This window comes from Rhipicephalus sanguineus, chromosome 6 (assembly GCF_013339695.2).
Source record: "Rhipicephalus sanguineus isolate Rsan-2018 chromosome 6, BIME_Rsan_1.4, whole genome shotgun sequence".
In the NCBI taxonomy this organism is placed as follows: Eukaryota; Metazoa; Arthropoda; class Arachnida; order Ixodida; family Ixodidae; genus Rhipicephalus; species Rhipicephalus sanguineus.
This window is the reverse complement of record NC_051181.1, coordinates 67,443,714-67,465,190: the sequence shown is the minus strand read 5'-3', so window position 1 is coordinate 67,465,190 and position 21,477 is coordinate 67,443,714. Positions and strand designations below refer to the sequence as shown.

The window sequence follows — 21,477 nt, the reverse complement described above, 5'->3', positions numbered from 1 at the left end:
CCGCCCTTGCCATAGCTATAGCATGCTATAGCTTAGCTGGCAATCCACCTTCAGAGCATGGAGTGGCTCAATTTCCGATGTTGCTACGCTTTTACAGCGTATGGCAGCGCAGGTGCGGGTGCTCTTATGATGATATTTATTTGCGTAATCAGCAATATCCGTCCCCGTGGCATAGGAGCACGTGGCTGGATCGTAAACATCCATCGAGGTCCACTGGTACTTGCAAGGCTACGCACCTGCCGCTCCGCATTTTAGGTCATACGAGCAGCAAGCACCATGGACGGCGCATCGCAACGAAAACGAGCTGCATTTTGGCGCACATTATATGAGGAAAAACGTGCGACGTGGCAACAGCAAGGGGTGACAAAGTAAGCTGTTACTTCAAGCTTATCCACAGATGACTAAGAATGGCATTGTAGTATTAAGTGCTTCGAAGCATCCTGTATATGAAAAATGCTATTTCGTTTTCACTCGAAAGCACTGTTTCACAACCTACAGCATATACCTTTCTATGCACTTCATTATGTGGTCCCCATGTAGTCATAACTTTACCTGGCGACAACTTTCTGTGGCAGCACAGCCAAAGCTACGTGGGCGGATCTTCTGCACATGTTTTTCTATGCCAAGTAGTCCGTTTGCCTGCGATTGTTTACCGGCGCTGGAAAACGTGAAATCGACACCAGCTAGCCAGAAATATATAAATAGCAAAAAACGAGAATGCCTCACGGGATAAGCTTTCTTACTTGCAATGCAACAAGTCTTGAGCCTAGTGCCAATTTCTTTTCTTTTTATGTTTCCTTTCATGCTACGTAGTCTACAAAGGTTACCTATCCCAGACGACATATGCAGCAGCGTGGTAAGAAGTGTGTGGTTCGGTTCCGTAGCCTTGGCCGTGCTGCCATAGAAAGTTGTCGCTTGGTGTAGAGCCTGCGTGCCTCATTACAAGTATCGCAACATTTTTCTATCCCTAAGCCAGTCTAAGTAAATAGGGGTTTACAGAAGCATAGCCTCTCTTCTTCTGTTGTAAACCTGTTGCAGCAAACGCCGTATTAGGATTATTCACGTTCGCGTTTTAACGTTGCACCCTGCATTAGGTCCGTTTGTTTTGAAGTTTATACGTAAGAACCGCAGTGGAGTGGGCAAAGTTGTTAATAACTGCATATATACAGGCCTTTTGTAACTGCTGTGATTGGGACCCGAGATGGAGAAAATGGTGCCGCTCAAGAGCTCTTGCCCATACTCAGTGCTCTTCGCAACAATGGTTTCGTAACATTGCCTAATAGCAAAGCGTTCCAAGAAAGGCCACCAAGTGTGCATTACGGCTATTGGCTCATTTAGCTAAAATGCAGAGTCCGAGCATGGCGGCGTATAGAAAATTAAATTATCAGGGTGGTTTATTTCTTTGTTCATTTGTTAGCACTAATAGTTGTAAATAGTAAAACAATGTGCGTGATTGATGAGTTATATGAGGTGGCGCCCCCGTAGATATGGAACAAATAAACCCACCACATCGGCATTACCAACCTAAAGAAAATACGTGGTAATATAGATAGTAATATACAAAGTACATGTTACATGTACCAAGTACAAAAAAAAAACACACGCCATGAAAGCAATAAATCAGTGATTGAGCGCAATACAGAAATAAAAGTCCGATAAAAATTTTGAGACCTGTCAGAACCCGTCGGGGCTCATCTGCGGAGGGCTCGTATGAAGTCAAACCAGTCAGGTACGAAGAAACAAAGGGCAGCTGCTTTATTGCTGTGGCTGCGTTGTAGAACCCCATGAGGTCTCGGGCTCCCAGTCGACTGCAAAAGAGTCGCACGCACGCCGATGCCGGGAGCCACAGAAGAGGTGAGTTGGCCGCGGGCCGTCTACGAACCATCGATCGCCGACGGCCCCGGCAGGTACGCACCTTCCGAGGTGCCGATGCTGTCTCCAGTACCATTGCCAGAATCTTTTTTTTTTTTCGAAGGGGGGCGGCGTAGGCGTTTAGGTAGGTAGCGGCCGCCCCTGAAACACTGTTTTCGGGCGGAATCAGCGTGGCGTATTTCATGTTCTTTCTAGCGTTCGCAAGTTTGTAGAATGGCCCAACGAAAGGACCACCACGCGGTCATGGAAACGCGGTTTCGGAATGCCATTTTCTCGAAGTCGCAATTTTCCTGATATCGACTTTACACGTTGTCCAGCAGATCGCTTTTAGTCCGCCAAAGCGGTATATTGCAATGAAGCGCCCACAGAAAGTATACCGCTTCCTAGTCGCTTTTTGCATCGTTGGTATAACGCATTAGTAGTGCTTCAGTTCAGTTCACATTGGCCAAGTAAGGCGCACGTGGCCTACTGCCCGAGACACTCGCTTTTGGACCGCGGCGACCCCTGTTCAAGCCGCAGCCATGGAGCCATTCATTTTGTTTTATTTATTATTTTTTGGCCCACGCGCGCCAGCTGTAGGTGAGGAGGGTTTTCGTGGGTGAGGATGGTTTTTTGGAACACCACCAGCTACGCAGTTCTGTCAATACAAGCTTCACTTGAATAAACTTTATTTACACGCAGCCCGCAATTTACAATTCTCAAACTGAACTCTAGATCGCTCGCTTTTCTCGTGATAAATGATGCCGTGAACCCACATGACCACGCCATAAACGCAAAGTCGACGGCAATTGGCTGATTTCAGCATCGTGCTGCATATTTACCGAGGCCGCTGGAAGATTCCGGCACGCACCCACGCGCTCGCTCGCGATCACACTAAAAGTGCGCCGCACGTTCGATGAAAAAAAGAAAGAAAATCGCTCAAAATTTTCATAAGAATTGACGAATAGACGTAGCTTCTTGCCCTTTCGTCATCTATCCCCCCCCCCCCCCTCCCTGTAGCTTTTAGCACGCTTGCTGATACGAAGAGAGATAGAAATGCTTAAAATGTGCGACAAGAACTCCGCTCCCACTTGACGGATTCTACGTCTTTTTTTTCTGCAGTTCATTCGTGAGACAATAAACTTCTTTAATGAGGCCATTGCACGATTACTTGGAAAAGGGTTCCAGGGCCTCTTTAAGGAAGTCATGGTTCTGGCAGCAGCCAAAGTTGGCTTATGTGTACTTTGTAATAAAAATATCTCAATTATGCTTCATTTGACTAAGCCTTACTATTCACTTACAAGTTTTACTTCATGTATTAGTCGTAATTCTCAACATCTTTAATACAGTCCACACAGGAAGCCCATAAATCTGGTACTTAAATGTTCTCCGTTGCTTGTGCGGGCTGCGAATCGATAGTCGAAATTTTGTACACGGTATTAATGCCGCAAAATTGGAGCTGACTCAGGCTCACTTAAGAAGTATGTTTTACAGCGAAAGCTGTTATGAGATTATTTCACCGCCCGTTTTTGGCGCCGTAGTTGTCCGCCGCCGCCGCCGGCGTCCGTAACCAGTATCGCTCGAAATAAGAAAAAAACGAAATAAGAAAAAAATTCCAGGATGGAACGAGGTTCGAACCTGGGCCCTCTGCGTGGGAGCCCAGTATTCAACCTCTGAGCCATGCCGGTTTTTTTTCTTTATTACCGGTTTCATAACACGGCACAGGAATAACAGCAGAAAATACAACAATAGACACAACTGAAGCAATGGCAAAGCAGTGCACACCTATGATTAGTTACATGCCTAAAATTCCTTTAGGTATGCCAGGGGCTCAACCCTGGAAAGCCAGTCAGTCTTGTTGTTTGAGTACATCAACATATTGACAACATATTGACCTCTGAGCCATGCCGGTGCTTGAAACTGCTTTGCAAAAAGGTCCTATACAGGCTTCATGTCGGGAAGGAACCACATTAGCATATGCAATATAGCGTGGTAGAAGAGTAAAGTAAGCACCAAGCGTCGCACAACGCGAATTCTGTAACCAGGCGTCACACAATGCGAATTGCGCAACGAGTAAGTCGTTGAATGCTTCCAACCCATTACAAAGGGCTCTGCCATAATTCTTCATCGTCATCAGGCACAGCATCAACAAAGTGCGCATAATGCCTTACATGCGTTTAGCAGGTGCCAACGCTTTCCGTAGAATGACGAAAAATGGCACAGTGCCTGCTGCATTACTTCTAAAAAATTACAATGATTTATAGCGTAGTGGGTTCCTCGCAAGTGCACTTGCATTGGTTGCCAAGGAAGCCCATAAGCACATGATCCACTTCCTCGGGGTCACAGTAAAATTACAATGATTTATAGCGTAGTGGGTTCCTCGCAAGTGCACTTGTATTGGTTGCCAAGGAAGCCCATAAGCGCATGATCCATTTCCTCGGGGTCTCAGTAAAGTTCTTCGCCCCGCCCACGTCTCTCTCCCACGTCAACGTATGTTATACAGCATGACGGGAGAGGGAAATAGCGACCGGGCGTCACCCAATGCAGATTACATAACTGGTGGGCCGTTTAAAGATTCCAACCCATTACAAACGGCTGAGCCATAATTCTTCATCGTCATCAGTCGTCGCGTCAACAATTGCACATAATGCCTTACAGACGTGTAGCTGGTGCCTCGCTTCTCCGCAGAATGACGAATAATGGCTTAGTAGGTGCTTCCCAACTTCACAAAAATTGTGATTTATGGCGTAGTGGGTACCTTTCTAGTGTACTTGTATTGTAGGCCCAAGAGAGATTAACGGGCTCTAGAAACGCCGCTCTTCCAGCTTTCGCTGACTGTGCTGCGGTTTCAGCGCAGGCCTGGCGTTTTTTTTTCTTTTTTTTGCTCTGAGGGCTCACTGGGACTCAAACTTACGCAAATTTTCCTAAACTGGACTCACTCGGACTCAGACTCGCTAAACATTTTCTCAATCATACTCACTCAGACTCAAACTCACGGCTTCACCCGAGTCTGAGTGAGCCTGAGTTTGTCGACTCATGAGTCCGTTGGTGTAAAATTAGGTTTTTCGATCATGGTGTCAATCCTATTTAACGTCGATATAATCGGTGCTCTACGATGCACTATTTGATCTTGTACCTTCAAATTCGCTTCACATGAAAGAGTTTCCGAGGGGAGGTCATGGCACCCATGACCCTAACTCACGCCTCTGATCAATGAATACTGATGTGGCGCATGAATGCTAGTGTGCTCAGGTATATGTGAATGTTCTTTAGTATAAACGCAAGCCGATATAGAGCTGATAGTAATGCTGAAGATGAGTAGATAGGACCATAAGTCGGTGGAGATCACTCGGACTCACCCAAGAAATATATCTTGCGCTTAGGGCTGCCTCGGACTCAAGCTCACCAATATTTTCTTAAACTGAACTCCCTCGGACTCAGACTCACTAATATATTAGTCATCAAGACTCACTTAGACTCAGACTACCGGCCCGATCTGAATCCGAGTGAGTCGACTCATGAGTGAGTTTGCCCACCTAAGGTTGCATGTTCTGTGAGATTTTCGCAGTCATGTGAAGACTAATTCTATGCTTAATTTCAGATTTCTTTTGGACAACAAAGACAGGATTATTGGGGGTAAAACAGATGCTCGCGTGTTCATACCGCTCTGTGGAAAAGCACACGAACTGAAGTGGTAAGACACAAGACAAATATGGCCCTCCGCAAATACTGCTGTGTTGTGTAAAGAAGACTGTAATAACCCCCGTATTCAGAAACGCTCCTTCACTAGAACTTGACTTGCAACCGCCTTCAACGCGTTTCGAAAGCGCTGCTTTTAGGCTGTGCCAAGGCAGCACAAACGCGTTCCGAACGCGCTGCACAAGGCGGTGGTAAGTCAAGTTCAAGTCGAGGAGCGTTTCTGAATACGGGGGTAAATGTAATCGACCAGTAAAAAAAAATAACACTGAAATATTCTCAAGAGGGGACCATCCTTTGCTGTATTAGCTGCATCAGCATTTGCAAAGATAATATAGTAGCTAACAAAAGGGCGCCTAAAAATACTTCGCAACTAAAAGAATTCTTGGAAGGCATTTTTGTTTCTGATGTGTGCGAGCCGTTTGAAGATCACTTAATATCTGTATGCTGGAGTAACTATAAAGACAATCATGCTCCCAACTTCCAACATCTATAATAATTGGAGTCTGTTACGTCGCTGTCGAGATACTACACGGAAGGCAGATAACGAAACAAAAACGACGATTTATTGAGCAGCTTGCTTTTATACGAAACGCATGTGACGTGGCAGTGACGTGCATTGATAAGACTGCATACGCTGACAAATCATCTCTCCCCCTTTAAAAGCCATAACGTTCAGGTGGTTTCCGTGGCCGGGTCGATCTTCGCACGAGCGTTGGTGGTGATTCCGCCGCTGTTTCTTCCGGGCTGTCTTGCACTTTTTCCCCAGTCTCTTCGACTGGCTCCTGCTTGTTTTTCTGGCCAGGGTCACTGTCCACCGATTCAGCTCGACGTCTTAGCTGATCTGATGCCGTCGGTGCTGTCCTTGAGCACAATCCACGGTGACCATCCTGGAACCTTTTTGGTCGTGCACTACTCCTGGAATTTCTTCCAAAAGTGCGCATCCACACCGGTTCTCCTGCATTAAATTTTCTCCTAGCTTCTGCTGGCAAACCATCAGCATATTTTTCTTTCGGCTTAATGCTGTCTATCTTCGTCCTAATCTGGTAACCCAGCAAACGTTCAGCCGGTGACTTGCCATCCTGCCCGGGTGTTCGGCGGTACCTGCAAAAAAACCGATCCAACCGCGTTATCAAGTCCTTGCCCGGATTTTTCTTTAGTCCTTCCTTGAGCGTGCGCACCGCTCTCTCGGCTAACCCATTAGATTGGGGATGATAGGGGGCTGTTGTTAGTTGCTGCACCTTGTTACGGACCAAGAACTCGCGAAAAAAACCGCTCACAAACTGAGGTCCATTGTCAGACACGAACGTTTTTGGAAGCCCAAACCGTGCAAATATTGACCTCAGGGATCTGACCGTGGTTTCAGACGTGGCAATCTTCATTGGCACCGCTTCGATCCATTTCGTTTCCGAGTCTACGATGACCAAGACCATGTGTCCGTCCACCGGACCTGCAAAATCTGCGTGCAGACGGCTCCAACCTTCCCCGGTCGATGGCCATGTCGCAGGTACCTGGGCAGGTGGCATCGCGGAAGCCTGTGCACAAACAGAGCATGATTTCACCAGTCGTTCAATGTCAGAGTCTAGTCCCGGGTACCAAAATAGCGTTCTGGCGATACTCTTCATGGAAACCATACCAGGATGAGTTTCATGCAGCAGGCTTAGTGAGCGTCTTCTTGCCGCAAAGGGTAAAACAATGCGATGACCCCAGTACACCAAATTGTCACTTACGGTCAGTTCCATCCTTCTGTTGAAGTACGGCCGGTACTGCTCGTGATTCGGGGGTCGAAACACCGGCCATCCCGCAAAAATCCATTCTTTGACCTGCTGGAGAGTGGTGTCTCGATCAGTCATTTCTTTCACCTCTCGGGCGCATATCGCCGTTTCCTCCATCGCTTGGGCGAACAAAACTTACTCCCGTTCGTCGGAATGGCCTTCTCGTGGCGCTGAACCAGGCAGTGGCAATCGGCTGAGGGCATCTGCGTTTGAATGGTCACTGCCTTTACGATACTGCACCGTATAGCTGTAATTAGCGAGAAACAAGGCCCAACGCTGAATTCGGGCGGCTGCCATCGGGGGTATCGCCTTTTTTGGATTTAATAAACCAGTAAGTGGTTTGTGGTCAGTCACCAGGACAAACTCATGTCCGTACAAGTAGTCCTAGAATCAAGCAACCCCGAACACGAGTGCCAGAACCTCTTTTTCCAACTGCGAGTAATTACATTCTGCCCTTGTAAGCTTCCTGGAGCGGAAACCAATAGGGTAATCAACGCCATTGACACGGTGAGACAAAACGGCTCCGATACCTACTGGTGACGCATCACACTCCAGCCTCAACGGCTTATCAGGATCAAAATGGGCCAAAAACTGGGAGTCCTCCATTGCCTCCTTAACTTTCCGAAAAGATTCTTTGTGTTCCTGCTTCCACTGCAACTTGGCACCTTTGGCGAGAAGGGCGTATAGCGGAGCGAGCACGGTCGCCAGGCTCGGCAAGAATTTGCCGTAATAGTTCACAAGACCTAAAAATGCTTTGAGCTCACTCACCGAAGTGGGCTCTGGGGCTTCGCGAACGGCCTTGATGTTCTCGTCTTTTGGCCGCAGTCCTTTAGCGTCGATACGATGGCCGAGAAAGGTGACCTCGCCTTGACGAAATTTGCATTTTTCCTTGTGCAACCGTAGACCATATTCTCGCAATCTCTGGAGGACTTTCCGCAGCCGTGACATGTCACTTCGCTTTTCCGCGACGATAATATCATCCAGATACACCTGTACTCCTGGAATATCGCTCAGACGCGCGTCCATCCGTCTCTGAAACACGGCCGGTGCAGAACTTACGCCAAAAGGCAGCCGTTTAAAACAAAAAAAAAGACCTTTTTGAGTGTTCAAGACTGCTATCTTCAGAGCGTGCTCATCCAACGGTAGCTGGTTGTAGGCCTGGCGCAGGTCCAATGTCGTGAAAACTTCCCCGCCATTCAGTTTCGCAAAAATGTCCTCCACTCGTGGCAACGGGTACTGCTCCGTCGCAGTGGCCGCATTGACCGTCATCCGAAAATCTCCGCAAATTCTGAGCGACCCATTCTTCTTTAGAACGGGTACGACTGGTGTTGCCCACTCGGCGGTTTTCACAGGCGTGAGGACGTCTTGGGCTACTAGCTGATCCAGCGCATCCGACATCTTGTCCCTCAAGGCGTAAGGTACAGTCCGGGCCTTGAAAAACCGTGGAACCACGTTTTCTTTCAACTGGAATGTCACCGGAGGTCCCTTGCACAATCCGAGACCAGGAGCAAAGACGTCAGCATATTCGCTTGGGACATAACGACGGTCCCAAGCTGTCGACCACTACGACCGTGCCTTGCCTATCCTTCCCATCGCATCTGGCCGTCATGCATAGTTGTCCAAGCACTGGAAGTTCACCCAATAGGCAGGACACTTTCAGCTGCGTTTTTCGCAACGGCGGCCACTTCATTTCGTATTTCCGAAACACCGCTGCTGAAATGATGCTTACAGGTGATCTGGTGTCGACCAGCATTGTTAGAGGAACGTTATCCCAGCTGACGACTTTGTAAATGGGTTTAACTTTGCGGATGCTTGCTTCTTGGTGAAGGACGGCCTCTATGGTGTACAAGGCCTCGTTACTATCCGAGGTTGTGCAGTCTTCAGCTACCGTTACGTACGCCCTTTGCCGTCGTCTATCCACGTGTGGCATCTGTTGTCGGTGAATAGATGTGGCTGACTGGCACATTCGGCTCAGGTGGCCTCGTTTGCCGCACCTGTGGCACACCGTACGCAAGTGTTTACATTCATCCTCGGCATGTCTTTCGTTACCACACCGTCCACATTGGCCGCACAGATCAGGCTTTGGCCGAGCTTTCCCAGTCCGGCTCCTTTGGTGTGCAAAATTTACCGAACCTTGCTCTATAGAGTGCATTATTCGGGCGTTCTCAGCGGCTTCTTGTGCCGAAATTGCAAACCATTCTGCCTGTTCTAGCGTGAGCTTCCGTTGCGTCAGTAAGTGTCGCCTAACATCTTCATCGTGCACGCCACACACAATTCGGTCTCTCAGCATGCGCTCCAACGCTGCCCCGAAATTGCACTTTTCCGCCAGCCGTCTAATTTCGGCAATGAAATCCTGAACAGACTCACCGGCTTTTTGTGCTCGCATGAAGAATGCATAGCTTGCAGCGGTCTCGTTGACATGCGGAGTATAATATTCTTCCAAATGCCCAACGACTTCATCGTAGCTGAGTTCGTTGACCTTCCTCGGGTGGCAATGCCCCTGAACCATTCCCACTGCGCTGTCCGTGAGCGACGATATCAGGAGTGCTCGCTTCTTCGTTTCGTCTGCGATGTTATGGGCTTCGAAGTAGGCCTCCAGACGAACACGATACGTCGGCCAGGTACCATCTGCACCTCCGAATTCTGGCGGCCGCCCGGCACTCATGTTCGCGCGGGTCTGCTCGTCACCACTGTTACGTCGCTGTCGAGATACTACACGGAAGGCAGATAACGAAACAAGAACGACGATTTATTGAGCAGCTTGTTTTTATACGAAACGCATGTGACGTGGCAGTGACGTGCATTGATAAGACTGCATACGCTGACACATCAGAGTCGTGGCAGGAAAATTGAAAAATATAAGCTGGCTGAACTGCACAGGTTCAGGCAGCTGATTGTTTACTGCTAGATTTATTACAATGCATACATATTTATAGTAAGCCCCACAGAGTTTCTTACTATAATACCTAGAGGGGAATATCGCGCTAGTGTCTATGCGGGCTCCTTGAGCGGCGCTTCTCCAACCATGGGAATGATGGAAAGTTCAGGATTCGGATCTGCTTCCGATGGATTAGGTTCTAGAGATTCGCGACGCTTGTTTGCCGAGTGTAAAACAAAGTGATATGACATTATTTCCAATTAAAACTTGCTTCATTCTTTTGTACGCAAAACTTATTGCAAAACGGTTGCGTAACCGTGAGATGGAAGTGAAACCTGGACAAATTCAATCACCAGGGTATGCATTGCACTGCAATTGTGTTCTAAATTTAGCATCACTACGTAATGAAATATTTTTTTGCAACACTTGAAAACAAACACTCTTATTTTTCCCTCGAAAGTATGCAATATCTATTTATGGAAATAGCAGTACTGTATTGAGTGAGAAACACTTAACGTATCGTCTGCTGCGATGCCAGGTGCGTCTGTCCAGGTGGTCTGCCTCCAAGGCATCTCTCGTTTTGTTGTATAGTAAAGTCAGAGGAGCGTGACGGTGCGTCTACTTTGCTGCGCCGTCGTTTTGCAGTCGATTTGAAAAGATTTTGTTAAGTAGCGCTTATCAAAACACGTGAACTCTATTAAATTCCCTGCACTGGCATGGGACGCTACATCTATGCGGAGCGGTGAGTGCACGACGCTTTACCAAAAATGTCATATACAACCTGTAAAGCTGCAACGCAACAGCAAATCCAGAGATCTAGTGGTCTTCAGCCTCTTTGAACAACAAAGGCGCTGCTTGAGCGCTTTGAAACGCACCCCACTACCCACGCCTCCTCAAGAACGTAATCGAAACTGTAGAAAAAGATCCGTAGACAGTTCGCTAGATAATGAAATCCAATCCGAAGCCTGTACTTCCCATCATTCCCATGGTGGTTGAACGATCGCAGCGCCAGTTTCCTCTCTCGAGAATTGTAAGAAACTCTATGGTAACCCCTAACGGTGGTGTAGTGGTAAAAGGTACGCGATTGCTGACCCAAAGGTGGCGAGATCGAATCCCGGCCGCGGCGGCCGCATTTTCGACAGGGGCGAAAATGCTAGAGGCCCGTGTATTTAGATTTAGGAGCACGTTAAGGAACCCCAGGTGGTCAAAATTTCCGGAGCCGTCCACTACGGCGTCTCTCATGATCATATCGTTAAACTCCAACAATTAATATTATATATATTATGCACATTTATAGATATAAAAATTCTGCTTATGTTCAAGCTAGTTGCATACCTGTCATTAAAGTATCTAGGACGCGAAAAATCATGCGCTGTTGACAATTTGGACGCAAGAAACAGCAATAATTTAAGCGCAGCTGAAAAACGAAACGGGGCTTCTTGAACATGTTTTAGTGTTGTGGTTGAATGCTAATCGCAGTTTTATTGTCACGCGCTTTACATTCAGGTTTTACGACCTGGGACACCGCGTGGTTGGCGTGGAGTTCGTGGAGGAGGCGGTGCGAAGTTACTTCATCGAGAAAGATCTGCCAATGGAAGAGGCTACCTGTCCCATCACTCAATGCAAAGTAATCGGGGTAGGTGAAGCTTTATCCCAGTTATCTCGCACAAAATGTGTTCGAGAGGTTATGATAGAAAAAAAACATCAGCGCAATACCGTGTTCTATAGGAAAGCAAAAAGTTCGGTTTGTGCTCCACTTTGTTAAACGGTTTGCATATCGACCGATCTCAATAGACGGCCGCATGATTTTCGATACTTTTTCTATCATTGTCGTCGTAATCATATCTCCTATACTGCACACACAGTTGACCTACACATATTGTATGCCTATTTCTTTGTAAGTATATTACCTGAAACATACATTGCATTCATCAGGCTATATATATATATATATATATATATATATATATATATATATATATATATATATATATATATATATATATATCGGGGGGGGGAATCACTTGCTTATAACTTTAACTATTTGACAATAACACCTATCTTTATTATTTACATTTGGTAAAAACACCTACTTCATCAAAATTTCGGGTGGGGGGGGAGCCCGGGCTCTTGGCCCCCCCCCAGCTACGGGCCTGATATATATAGTTAACCGCCGAGCCATCGTAACTTGTACGCCATGCTTGTGATGTGTAGAAGCGACATTTGTCTTTTCCCGTTGCTCACGCCGCTTTTTATCTACCGTACGAAGATAAGACGGGCATAGCCCGCCGCCTCGCCCGCCTCCGGCGGCTCTCCTCCCGCTGTTCTTTCCCTCCCTCGTTTTGTCACTGTTGCTTCCTTCGGTGGTTCTCTCTTCCTTTTTTTTCTTTTTTTTTGAAAGTATCGTCTGGCCCCCATACTGGGTGGGCGGCCCTTGTGCGGCGGGCCGCCCACCCCATACTATATATATATATATATATATATATATATATATATATATATATATAGGGCCCACAAGTGACATATCGCTCACCATTGCCGGGCAGCATTTTAACATTTTCAGCCCCCTGAAAAATCAAAATGAAAACGGTAAAAGCCCTCCGGGAATGGTGATTGATGTTTCATTTATGGGCATCCTATTGAATCATCTCGATCGTGTATACCGAGAATTAATCATTTCATCAGGGAACCTAGTGTTTAGCGATCACGTGTTGGCTTATACCTTAGGCAGCCTAAAAACAGCTTAAGCATTGTAGCTGAACTGCGTCGTTATTTATACGTAAGTACATGTAACTTAACTACCAGAAGCCAAACACGACGCCCTAGAACTGACATGCAGGCCGTCGACTATATTAGAATTCTGCGCCTTTGGGCTCTGAAGTGGGTGGATATTTTCTACCCTTTGATGGTCCAAGGGGTAAGTACCGTTCCATCGTTTTAGCACTATTGCCGTTTTGGACGTTGTACGCAGCAGTATTATTTGAATAAGTGACAAGCCCTTGTATGATTTGCATTAGTCGCGGCGAAAAGGCACCAGCTGGAATGCTGCGCTGACGGGCTATGCAGTGAAGGCCAGGCAAGGGCAAGCTTCGCACGATCTTGCGGTTGTTCAGTTCGACAATTCATTTCTCGTTTTAAACCAAAATTATTATTTAAAACAATTCTCTGTATTATACCAACAAAGCATACTACACAACTATGTGTTAGACATTTTTACTTGGACCGCTACATTGCGAGCATAACACTGCACCATGGGTCAAAACGCCAATTCTCCCAGCTTTGTCACAATATTGTCACGTGGTCGTGACGTCGACGAAGACAGCAGTCAGCACGTCCGAGATGAAACTGTTTATTTGGCCGTACTTGTGGCCGGGAAACTGAAAGTCAAACTACAGCAATACACTGATAGCAGCGAACAGAGCGTCGACCGTCGATCAACTGACAAGCGGTCAAGCGCGTCGGCTTTTATACAGGCGCTATCGAACTTTACAGCAATATCGCTGGTGGCGGCCTTATCTCTCGACAAAGCTGGAACATTCGCGTGCGGCGCGCTGTCTCAACAAAACGATCTACTACAATCGCGAAGCTTCTCGAACACTGCTTCGCGGCCAGCGTCGAGCGTTGATACCCGTCCTTGCTCGTCAAAGCCGAATAGAAGAAATGGGCGTGGCAATATTGTGTCAATATACTTCTTCATTCGCTGCTCCAGTATTTTGATCATTTATCATATGAACTTATAAAGTCCACAATGTGAATATATCGTTACTTGCTACACAGTAGCTTAAGGGGGTTTTTATGGGCACTGGGGCAAAGAACCGTGGTAATTGTCGGAGCTACGTCGTCGTCCTCTTTCTCTTCTGGCAGTGACACTTCGTATCCTCTCTTCGTATCCTCTCTCAAACAAAGCCCTCTGGGTGAGTCATTCTTGTGTCCTTCGAGTAAACGGCTTCAGGCGGGCAACATGCGTCACCTTAGTCTTCCATGAACGTCGGTCACTTGTAGACAGATGTACAACTTCGTAGTTTACCTCGCTCCGGCGATAGAGGATCCCGAACGGCCCGGTGTAGTAGGCGAGTAGCTTTTGGCTCAAGCCACTTCTGCGTATTGGGGTCCATACAGGTCACCGGGAACATAGGTTACATGCCGGTGTTGACTGTCGCAGCGTGTTTTAGAAAAAAAACTTGCGCTGCCAACCTACGTAATCATGCAAGTCGATGAGCCTTTTCTGCACGACACAAAGTTTCCGCGATAAGCAAATCGTCATGGACGACACAAAGAGAGATAGTGTCCAGTGTAATTGGAGGTGAGTGAGCTTTGAGGCGGTAGAAAGGGCTGTAACCAGTCGTTTCGTGCTTCGCAGATTTGAAGGCGTACGTCACGAACGGTAATACTTCATCCCAGTTCTTGTGGTCGGAGGCGACGTACATTGGCAACATGTTGATGAATGTTCGGTTTGTGCACTCGGTCAGACCATTAGTTTGTGTATGATACGCAGTAGAGTGACGGAACTTGGAGGCACACAAGCCAAGTAATGATTTCGCAACGTTGGCGGTACATTGCCGATCGCGGTCACCTATTTTCACGCGAGGTGGCCTATGTCGGAGTAGGACTGAATCCAGTATGAACTCCGAAACCTGGTCTGCCGTGGCGTAAGATAAGGCAGCCGTCTTGCAGTACCGCGTCAGGTAGTCAACTCAACACACGCATTTATCGACCGGTTGCCTCTTGAAGAACGCTAGAACGGTCCCATCAGGTCAATGCCGACCTTTTCAAAAGGGGTACCGTGGGGCTTTACCGGTCGCAGGTGACCGACTGGACCTGAGGTGGGTCGCTTGTGGCTCTGACACTGCGTACAACTGGCAACGTAGTTATCAATTGTTTTGAGCATTTGAGGCCAACAGAAGCACTCTGTCATGCGACTAAGTGTTCGTGCGGGTTCTTATTGACCAGAGGTCGGGTCGTCGTGCGTGATACGCAGAACAGATCTTTGAAGAGGTACCGGAACGCCCAGCAGAAAGCGGGAGCCCGTCGTTGACAAGTTCGTTTTATAAAGACCATACCGGACGCAAAATCGGCCTTCGTTTATAGGCTGTTGTGTTGCAGAGAAGAGAGCTTTCATGGTTGGGTCTTTGCGCTAGCGGTGAAAGTCAAGGCAACGGGAAAGTCAGGCGACAGAGAAGCGTTAAGGTGGCCAAAGCTTTCGGCTGCACAATCCGTCGTATGTAGTGGCATCCGAGAAAGGCAATCCTCATCAGCGTGTCGGCGGCCACACTAGTACAAAATGGTGAAAAAGAAGAGCAAAAGAAGAGCCCGTCGTGTGAGGCGACCAGACGGGTCTCGAAGGTTGGCCAGCCAGCGCATGGAATGGTGATCATTTTCAATGGTGAAGGAGCGACCGTAGATATGTCAGCGAAACCGGTGCACGACAAACACCGCCGCTAGGCATTGCTGTTCGGTCAGAGTGTAGTGGCGTTCAGGCTTGCGCAAAGAGCGGCTTGCGTGCGCCACGACGTGTTCCTTGTTACTAGAGTGCTGAACGAGAACAGCATCGATACGGATGCCGCTTGCGTCTGAATGAATCTTTGTTGGCGATGAAGGATTGAAGTGCCGAAGTATTAGCTGTGAAGTTAACAAATGCTTCAGCTGGTTACAAGCGGCATCGCACTCGGGAGTCCACTGAAACCGAGTGTTCTTGCGTAAAAGATTCGTCGGAGGGTGAAGGACAACCGCAAACCTGGATACTAATCGCCGGAAGTAGGAGCAGAGCCCTACAAAACTACGAAGCTAATTTACAGATTTCGGTTGCTCGAATGATTGAACTGCCGCTGTTTTCTGCGGGCAGGTGTAATGCCATCTTTATCGATGAGATTTCCCAAAATTGTCGCTCGCCAAATTGGTACTTTTTCGAATTCAGTACCAGTCTAGCCTTTTCAATACAGTTGAGCACAAGATCCAGGCGAGTGTCATGCTCCTGAAACGGGCGTTCGAAAATTACGACGCCATCAAGGTAACACATACTGATCTGCCATTTCAAACTTCGCAGAATACTGTCCATGAATCTTTCAAATGTCGCGGGCGCATTGGATAATCCGAATGACATTACGCGGAATTCGCACAGCCAATCAGGCGTAACGAATGCCGTCTTTTCCTTGTCAGCTGCATGCGTTGGAATTTTCCAATAGCCTGATCTCAGATCGACAGGAGCAAAGTAGGAAGCAAAATGCATGCAGTTTATGGCGTCATCAATGAGCGGCAACGGACAGACGTCTTCCTTGGTAACAGAATTCAATCGGCGGTAGACATCCCAGAATCTCCACGTACTATCCTTCTTCTTCACTAGATTGACCAGAGCGGCCCAGAATCGCCAATTCTTCAATTATTCCCTTTTCCAGCATCTGTTGGACTTGCTCGTTAATGATCTTGCGCTCTGATTGAGCCACTCGGTAAGGGTTCTGCCGTATGGGATGCGCCGAATCAGTCTGGACCTGATGACGCATACGGGGCACTGGAATTTAAAGCATTTGGCGGCTTTTATAAAAATCGAACACTTTCGAGTGCTAAGAAAGAACGTCGAGCAATGCATGACGTTCGCCTTCGCCAAGTGACTTGCTGATCATTTGTAGCAGTTGTGAATCCTCCGGGCCTTGTGACCCTAGGTGTCCATTCTCGCCTGTAGCATCAACAAGCGCAACCAGCGTCGTAGACGATTCGGGTTTGAATATGGCAAGTTGCATGCCGCCTGGCGAAACTGCAGGCTCCATGTAACTGTTTATTGTCCACACGCCTGCGCGTCCATCAACGACAGACACCAGGCATTGGGGAATTAGGATGTTTTTATTCAGACAGACCAAATGAATCGATTCCAGCGCGGCGTCCAACATGGCAAGGTCGTTACCAGAACAAGTCACGGGAACACACACGGCGGAAAATGCAGGAACGACTGAGACTCGTGAAAAAATTCGTGCTTTTTCTAAAAAAGGCGAAGCATGCAGTATTTCGCAATTTTTCGTCAAAACAAAAATGAATAAACTATTATATTCATGAAACATCGGCGCCATCAGATTAAAAAATTGTTTAGTAGTAATGGCTGAAACCAGTAATCTTATATAAATTATTTAGTGCCACATTGTTTCACTTAACGTGCGCAAAGTTGAAGGCGACACAAAATTTCTTCCCGAAATATTGTTCTTGTTGGTGATTTTAACATTGATATCTTAAGAAACGCTCCACATTCTGATCAATTATTAAACTTAGCGGAATGATTCTCCTGCGCGAATGTTATATATTCGCCAACAAGAATAATTAGGATTAAGTGAAACTCTGAATGATTCGTGTGTGACTAGTTTTGGTAAAAGTGATGTTATTTCTGGCATTTTCGCGAGCGATTTGAGTGACCACTTGCCCATTCTCTGCATCTTTCCTGTCACAAAAAAGAATATGCACCGCACTCGTGCTACTCCTGTTCCCTATCGTTGCTTCAATGAAATGTCGCTCTCTGCCTTTCTCTCGATGATCGAGCTTGTCGACTGGCCGAATGTTCTCAGGGAAGAAAACCCAAGCATCTCATACGACATATTTTCTGCAAGAGGTGAAGCGTTGCTATGAGGAAGCTTTCCGTAAGCGTTATGCAAAGATACACAGAAAAAGTAGAAAACCATGGGTAACAAAAGTTACATCAGAGAATTAACGCCCAAGATAGCATGTACCATCACTTTAATAATATAAAAGATTTAGTGCTTCTTAACGAATACAAACAAGTGAGAAACAAGTTAAACTCTGATCTCAAGAAATCTCAGGCTGAATATTATAAAAACAGATTCATTGCTATTTCCGATGAATCCAAAAAAGTTTGGAACACATTACGTTCTCGAATTGGTCAAAAACAGAATATCATCACGAGTACGCTGGTGACTGATGGTGTCTCATACAGTAAAGAGGCTTTGTCAAATAAATATAATTCATATTTTTTATCTTCAGGTACATATTCGTCTTCCACCAATCAATTAAACGTTGAAGAATACAGAGCTTCCTCTTGTACGAATTCTCTATTTCTGTCTCCATGTAGTGAACTGGAGATCTATTCTTTTCTTATGGGGCTAAACAAATATGCTGCTGCAGGTAACGATGATATTAAAGCTATTCCAATAAATTTTGTTGCAAACTTCCTTTCATCACCATTACAACATATTTGTAACAGAGCGCTACTAACAGGCATTTTCCCAGCCGCTATGAAAACTGCTAGGGTGGCAGTTTTACGTAAGGGAGTCCCTATCAATGATTTTAATAATTACCGATCGAGATCGATGTTACCCTTATTCTCGAGGGTGTTAGAAAACGTAATAAAAACGAGGATAACGAAGTTTCTTGATGATCATGAATTACTTGTCAGTGAGCAATTCGGTTTTCGTGAAAAGAAGTCTACAGAAATGGCTTTTCTTAGCATTAAAGAACAAATAGCTCAAAATATAGACCGCGAGGAGTTCACCCAGGGAATATTTTTAGACTTTCGAAAGACATTCGACTAGGTTAAGCACGATATTCTGTTTAAAAATTACCATACTATGGCATTCGAGGTGTTGCCCTAGAGTTAGTACGTAGCTATTGAACAGACAGGTTACAGTATACATATGTTCATGGGTATAAATCATAGTTAAAGCCAGTAAAACTAGGTGTGCCACTGGGTTCTATAATGGGCCCCCTATTTTTTATTATTTACATAAATGACATCGTCTATGTGCCAGTAGCTTCTTCTGTAGTCATGTATGCAGACGATACTAGCCTGTTTTTCTCTGGCTGCTCTTTTAAAGGTGTAGAGAAGAAAGCGAACGAGTGCTTGATCTCTCTTTCATACTGGCTTGATTCAAATCACCTACAACTGAACACTAGTAAACCTACATTTATCTTGAGAGCAAAAACAAGTGTGAAGATTATAAAATTTCTCTCTGGTTTAAAAATAAAGATTCAACGTGTCCCCTTGTTTAATTTTTTAGCTGTACTTTTCAATGAGCACCTAAGCTGGACACCACAAATAAACAAAATACATGCAAATATGTCTAGATCGATTTCTGTTTTATACAAACTTAGGTACCTAGTTCCAAACTGGTTGAAGCTCCGGCTATATTATTCTTTAGCTCATTCATATCTACATTACTGTCTTTTAATTTGTGGCACTACTTCAAAAACCAACCTAGACAGGCTATTAGTTTTACAAAAAAACGGCTGTACGCTTTATAGAAAATCTGCAACCTAGGGAACACACTCCTCCATTTTTCGGCAAGCTTCACATATTTACTGTCTACCAATTATACAATCTTAAACTCACCTTATATATCAGTAAAGAGATAGGAAACAACATTGGCAGTTACATGGAGCATTCCTACCCAAGCGAAGCTCCCTATTATCTACGCTTTGACTATTTTCGATTACCTTTGTTTAGGAGAACTTACGGAAAGCAAACCTTATCTTATCAAATATCTCATCTAATACACAACAACAGCTATATCCGTGAACTTCTAGAACAAAGTAATGCTAAAAACAGTCTGAAGAAAAAAGTTGAGGTGTACTTCCTTTCTTGTACCGTGCCCTAACTATATTATCTATTACAAATATTTCTCTTAGTGTTTCTTGTACATCAGTAATATTGTGTAAAAGACTCTTTTCTTTCAGATGTGAGTTTCTGTATAGCACTTTGTCTTCTGACTTAATATTCCCATGGTGTCCGTTTTTTATTTTTTTACATATTCTTTTGTCGTGCTAGCGGAAAATTGGTGTTGGCTGTCGCGTGATATTTTAAATTGTATGTATTCAGGTATGCTTTCTAGTTTTTGAATTTGGCTTTGATGTTCTCACGACAAAAATGGGAAATATATATATTTTTTTTGCGCTGCTTCTGAGCAAATGTATGGGTGGAGGGACCCTAGTCAGACAGAAGTAACCTGCCTGTAGTCCCTTCAACCCAGGCAAAACGTTTCTTTTGTCTAAATAAACGGAATGAATATATATATATATATATATATATATATATATATATATATATATATATATATATATATATATGCTTTTGCCGCGGTTTCTTCACATGTGCTTAAAGGGACCCTGAAACGGTTTTTTAAAGTTTTGTCAGCGTTTAGGCAGGAGCATCCCCAAATCATTCGCACCAGAAATTAAGCGACGCACTGTGTACCAAGGCCGCTACGGAATTTATATCTATACCCTCCTCCTCACCACTGCCTTGCACCCTCAACTCACAGACACCCTGACATCGCCGGTGATCGCAGCGCTCTCATGAGCGCACTCAACGGTTTGAGCTTCGCGACGGTTTGCGCGTAATCTCGGAGGCCCAACAAAGACGAAGCTCGCGGAGTGGTTGATATCTGCTCCGACAGGTGCCGCCACACTACCAGCAGATCTTATTTTATTCTCCTGTACGGCGACAATCTGCAACCAACTCTATGTCTGCAACAGCATGCGGACAAACAAAAATAATTCGAGAACGATCACCGATAAGCGTAAACTCGGTCAATGTGGTTGTGTCTTCAGGGGTGAAGTTACAGCCACAAAAACGTGGATCGTGGCGTTGAACGGATAGCGATAGCGCGACGCTCATTGCAGAGACGAGCTGAAGGGATTCCGCTCGCCAGATGCCTCACGAACATTGCACGATGTCGCAGCTTTACAAGTCACCAATTGCTAGAAATTGCTAGATACGTGGTACACAACAAGGCTGGGGCAATTAATTATGCCCAAGAAAAGAAACCTCAAGATAATTACTCTCGTTCAGCTCACGTCAACACGGAGTACGTTGTAACACAGGCAGACGACGCTCGCTGCCCACAGGAAGTTCAGTGACGTGTACTGGACATATCCAATCAGATCGGCCGCCTGCGTGACGTCGCGCTTCCAATACGACGCGCACTGGAAGTGGGCGGTTTGAAAACGCGTTTGGCTGAGCCGCTGTGATCGGTGGCGATTCGCAGCTTTAAAACCTTGTAATAAATTACACAGTTTTCGCACAGAGCTTAAATCGGTCTGTAAATGATCCTTAGGACTTGATCTACCGGCTCAACGTGTTCGTACATAATCGTCAAAACCGTTTCAGGGTCCCTTTAAGTTCAGGATACGCTTCTGGGGGCTAGTTCGAAGGAGCCTGTGGATTGCATACCGTATTGTAAACCCTATATACAAAGCGTGATTACTGTTGACGTTGAAAATTTGTGTTATGCTACATCAACTCTTCCGCTACCTCAACTATTCTATCCATATTGGTTGTGACCTTGC

General features: G+C 45.9%; 1 protein-coding gene across 1 annotated transcript in view; it reads left to right on the top strand.

Annotated features, from left to right (window-relative positions):
- Positions 1-248: 248 nt before the first annotated feature.
- The window catches only part of LOC119397319 (probable thiopurine S-methyltransferase), a 59,659-nt gene continuing 38,430 nt past the window's right edge, over positions 249-21,477 (top strand). The window contains exons 1-3 of the mRNA XM_037664750.1: positions 249-368; positions 5,453-5,545; positions 11,707-11,836. Of these exons, the coding sequence (XP_037520678.1) occupies positions 277-368; positions 5,453-5,545; positions 11,707-11,836 (315 nt within the window). The 5' untranslated portion in view covers positions 249-276. The remainder of the gene's footprint in view (positions 369-5,452; positions 5,546-11,706; positions 11,837-21,477) is intronic.